Source organism: Bison bison, unplaced genomic scaffold (genome assembly GCF_000754665.1).
Source record: "Bison bison bison isolate TAMUID 2011002044 unplaced genomic scaffold, Bison_UMD1.0 scf7180017864270, whole genome shotgun sequence".
Taxonomy (NCBI): Eukaryota; Metazoa; Chordata; class Mammalia; order Artiodactyla; family Bovidae; genus Bison; species Bison bison.
Genome location: NW_011494842.1, coordinates 5,697,364 through 5,701,460, shown reverse-complemented (window position 1 = coordinate 5,701,460; position 4,097 = coordinate 5,697,364). Strand labels below are relative to the sequence as shown.

Here is a 4,097-nt window from a genome sequence, read left to right as displayed (position 1 = left end):
CCACGGGAGCGTGTGGGACAGTGATGGGGGAAGCCGTGCATGGCTCGTGGTGTAACTGCCCTGCCCTCGCCCAGTGGCTCAGCTCCCACTGCTGCTGCAGTGACTCCCCTCCTGAGAAGTCACAGAACCCAGGGCTTATGCTCTCCCTGGGGAGGAACACAGAGGCGGTCTAATACAGAGCATGCTTCCCCCGACAATCTACCATGTGTGGAACCCACAAAACAGAGCTGAACAGGGCTTTTCAATGGACTGATTGTATCTTGCATCCCCTGAAAGAATGAGGGCTTCTCAGAAGGGATCGGGTCTTTGTCCTTTCTTCTCATAACTACTTGGCCCCAGGTGTTGCCCTTGGAAGGGACTAGAAGCCTGCCCTGTGGGTAATGACAGGGCTCAGGGTGGGGAGGGCCCCCCGTACCCTGTCCAGTCGGCTCTCGTCCATAGACTTGGAATACTCCTTGAGTTTGTACTCTTCCCGCTCGATGTGGGCACTCTCAATGTCAGCCGACAGGTGAGGCATGTTGGAGACCCAGGCCACCGTCCGCTCGGAGGCCGGCATCGTGGGGTTCAGCGTGGACGGCGTCTGGGAATGCTGGGGCAGGGGAGAGGGAAGGCGGAAGGAGGTGGGCGCTTTGAAAGGCAGGGAGCACGGCCCAAGGAAATGGGAGTCCCCCGACTGATCCCCTCATGAATGCTGTTCTCATCACATCTGCCCTGGGAGCCCCAAGAGGGCAGGGAGGCCTGTCTGTTAACTGACAAGCACACAGTGCCCAGAACAGCACGTGGAGCAAAGCAGGCCCTCTGTGCACTTTGCTTAATGAACGAAAGGAGGTGAGAAAACTGTGACTTCAGACCACAGAATGTTGTGCTCCCCTCGACCCGTCTCCTCCTCCTCCCCTCCCGCTCACTGCCCCGCCAGCCCTCCCGCCCGTCCTACCTGCTTGGTGATGGAGGGCTTGAGCCCCCCGCCGCCGCCACCACCACCGCTGCCCCCGCCGCCCCCGATGCTGCCCTCCTTGCTGAGGCTCTGCTGCCGTGGGCGGGCAGGGCCATAACTCGGCTCTGGCGACTGCAGCAGGTTCCCACTGGACGGCCGAGGTTTCTGGGCAGCGCTGACTGTCAACTGCTGAGACTTGCCCCTCTGCAACGGGGGCGGCTGGCCCCCGCCGCCCCCACCACTGCCCCCACCACCGCTCCCGCCTGCAGGCCCTGAGGGGACAGGCCTCTGGGGACCAATGGTGATCTGGGGAGGGGACAGCATGTGCTGCAGGTTGTCCTGGAGTGAGAGCTGCCGACGGGTGAAGTCAGTGCCAGAGGGTCCAAACTCATCACTGTAGCTGTGGCTGTGAAGGATGGAAGCGGCAGGGGGCTTAGGGACCCCTGAGGAGAGGTCCTCGCTCTTGCTGTAGCCGTGGAACGGGGCAAAGGTGTCCCCTGGGGGCTCTCCGCCTCGGTGGTGATGGTGGTGGTGGTGGTGGTGGTGGGAGGAGGGTGGGGCGTGGCCGCCGCCCCCTGCGTGGCCCCCTGGGGGGCCTGGCCCATCAGCGGCCATGTGGAAGAGAGGATTCTGGAAGGAGAGGGGGATGCGCAGTTGCTGGGCAGGGACACCGTCTGTGGTGACGCCCATCTGGCTGAGGCGCATGCCGGCCGCGGTGATGGACGAGCCGCTCCCCTGGGAGAGGCGGCCAGCAGGCGCAGGCCGCAGCCCCAAAGCCGCGGTCAGGGAGGCCTGGCTCGAGTGCAGCAGGTCCCCAACAGCTGCCAGGTTGGACACGCTGCTGCTGTTGAGGCGGCCGCCGGGCCCGTCGCCCTGCAGGTCCAGCATGGAGACACTCTTGTTGACACTCAGCATCTTCTGCTCCGGCTCTGTGATGTCCGAGCTGCTCGTGCAGTAGGCGGGGGAGGACCGGGCCAGGGGTGGGCGACTGACATAGAACAGGTCTTTCCCCCCACCAGGCGGTGGTGGCGGGGGCTTCTCCTTGGTTGGGGAGGGGAGGCGAGCCATGTCCATAGAGCTGTGGGAAGGGAAGGGAGCACACGAGTGGGAGGTCAGAGCGGGCCACCGGCAGGTGAGCCTCTGTGGTCAGTGAAGGCCTGGGGTGAAGAGGGGGCCACAGGGCAGGAAGAGAGGGCGGCGGGCGGGGGGCAGAGGTGCGAGAGGAACAGGGTGGGACGGGCCTCCGGCAGCAGGGGCAGATGGGGCAGCAGGAGGAGGGATGAGGCCGGGTCTGGGCAGACGCTGGGGAGATGAGGGATGGAGAAGGCTGGGAGCAGGCGGCAGACAGCAGAGAGAAGAGGGCGGGGGGGCGCAGAGCCCTTCCCCTGATGAGTCCTCGAGCCATGAAGGACTGAAGGTCGATGGAGCTGGAGAAAGATGCAAGAGGGGCGAGCACAGGCAGAGAAGGAGAGAGGGGGCGGAGGTCGGACGCGTGGAGGTGGGCGGGGTGGCGGATGGGAATGGTGTCATGGAGAGGAGGGGCAGGGCGGGCAGTGCCCGGCGGCGCAGGGGAGGCCCTGCGAGGCAGGGCCAGAGCGAGCAGGGTCTGCGGGGTCCCGGAGGGGACTAGGACAGAGCCATCTGCACGTCCTGACACCAGGTGGCTGGTCCCAGTGTCCTGGCTGAGCCCCGACCCGGGGCAGGCCCGGGCAGGCTGAAGGCCCCCAGGCTCCTAGCACGTGGAGCTGGAGGGATGCTTTCGGCAGGGGATGCTCTGTGCTGCTTGCTTCCTCTGACTTAAACAGGCTCTCAACCTAACCACTGGACCTGTCTCCTCACGGTTTTCTCTAAGAAAACGCTTCTCTTTCCTTTCTTTCAAGTCCTTGACAGAGGCACACGGACCCAGGAGTGTATCCAGGACAGACGTGTGGGCTCTTAGGGCACAGCCGGGGGCTCCCGGGGCTCACCTGTTGAGGTCCCGCATCATGTAGCCCTGCATCTCGGCCGAAGGGCCCCGCAGCACCATGGGCTGAGGCCGGGGCCGCTCGCTCTGCCGGCTCGGCTGCCTCTGGATGTTGGGGTTCCTCAGAGCCGTGCTGATGTCATTGAGGAGCCGGGGCAGCGGGCCCAGCTTCAGGAGGGCTTCCTGGAAGAGGGAGGCTGTTACCTGGGGGCCTCAGAGTTCAGAAAGGGAAAGGTGTCTGAGCCCAGGAAGTGGCTGTGACGTGTCCGGGATCAGACAGGCAGCAGAATCTGCTCAGGGGATGGTCTCTGGGCCACAGGAGCCTCTGGAGACCTAAGGATCCGCCAAGGGGCCCATGCTGACCTTGCTGAGCTGGGGCAGCACCTCCCACAGCAGGGCGTGCAGCGTGGAGAGCTCTCGGCCCAGGTCGATATAACCCTCAAAGCTACTGCTGTTAGTCAGCGTGTCCAGGTTGGAGATCTCGTACAGGAACTGCTGCATGGAACCCCACTCCAGCTCCAGAAACTCGTTCATGAAGCCCAGAAAGTCCTCCTTTGAGGTAAACCTGGCCAAAGTATCCAGAAGGTACAGGTCACACCCAGAAGGCCCCAACCCACGCCTGACTCTAGGGACTCAGGAGACCCTTCCTGCCAGCCCCACCCGACCCCTGGCCTGAGGCTTCCCTCACTTGGAAAAGTTGGCCAGGTTCTGGATGACCTTGGCGATGAGCGTGAGGGTTCTCGAAGTTTGCTCATCTGGGTACTCCTGCATGAGCCCGAAGAGGCTGGGCGACATGATGGCCGGGCAGAGGAAGCGCAGGAAGAGCGAGGCGCTGATCAGCCGGTCCGCAATGTCCTCTCGGCCCCGCTCTGCACAGCGCAGTCGCCAGGACGCAAACACCTCCTTCAGCTCCCTCGGGAACACGCTGGCGGGGAGGGGCGGGGAGACAGAGAGAAAGAGAGAGAGAGAGAGAGACCGGGACTGAGCCCCAGAGACCCTCAGCTTCCAGGGAACATGCTGAGGGGGGTGTTAGGAGGCGAGGGTGCAGAGGCAGAGGTGAGAGTGACAGGGCGTGAGGGAGGGCGTGGGGGGAGGAGGGGGCTGAGGAGGAAAAGGGCTGCGGCGGGCCGGAGGGGGAGGCGGGGGACAGGGACACACGGGGAGACAGCGCGTGTGCCAGAGAGACGAGGAGGGGAGGAG

The 4,097-nt window shown here is 64.3% G+C and overlaps 1 protein-coding gene across 3 annotated transcripts in view; it reads right to left on the bottom strand.

Annotated features, from left to right (window-relative positions):
- The window catches only part of SYNGAP1 (synaptic Ras GTPase activating protein 1), a 17,704-nt gene that overhangs the window by 5,866 nt on the left and 7,741 nt on the right, over positions 1–4,097 (bottom strand). For all 3 annotated transcript variants that reach the window (XR_826001.1, XR_826002.1, XM_010848609.1), the window contains exons 10-14: positions 3,586–3,822; positions 3,261–3,462; positions 2,902–3,080; positions 935–2,012; positions 416–589 (exon numbers count right to left, since the gene is read on the bottom strand). Coding sequence is in view for 1 of the 3 variants with exons in the window: in XM_010848609.1 (XP_010846911.1) it covers positions 416–589; positions 935–2,012; positions 2,902–3,080; positions 3,261–3,462; positions 3,586–3,822 (1,870 nt within the window). In the remaining 2 variants the exon portion in view is untranslated. The remainder of the gene's footprint in view (positions 1–415; positions 590–934; positions 2,013–2,901; positions 3,081–3,260; positions 3,463–3,585; positions 3,823–4,097) is intronic.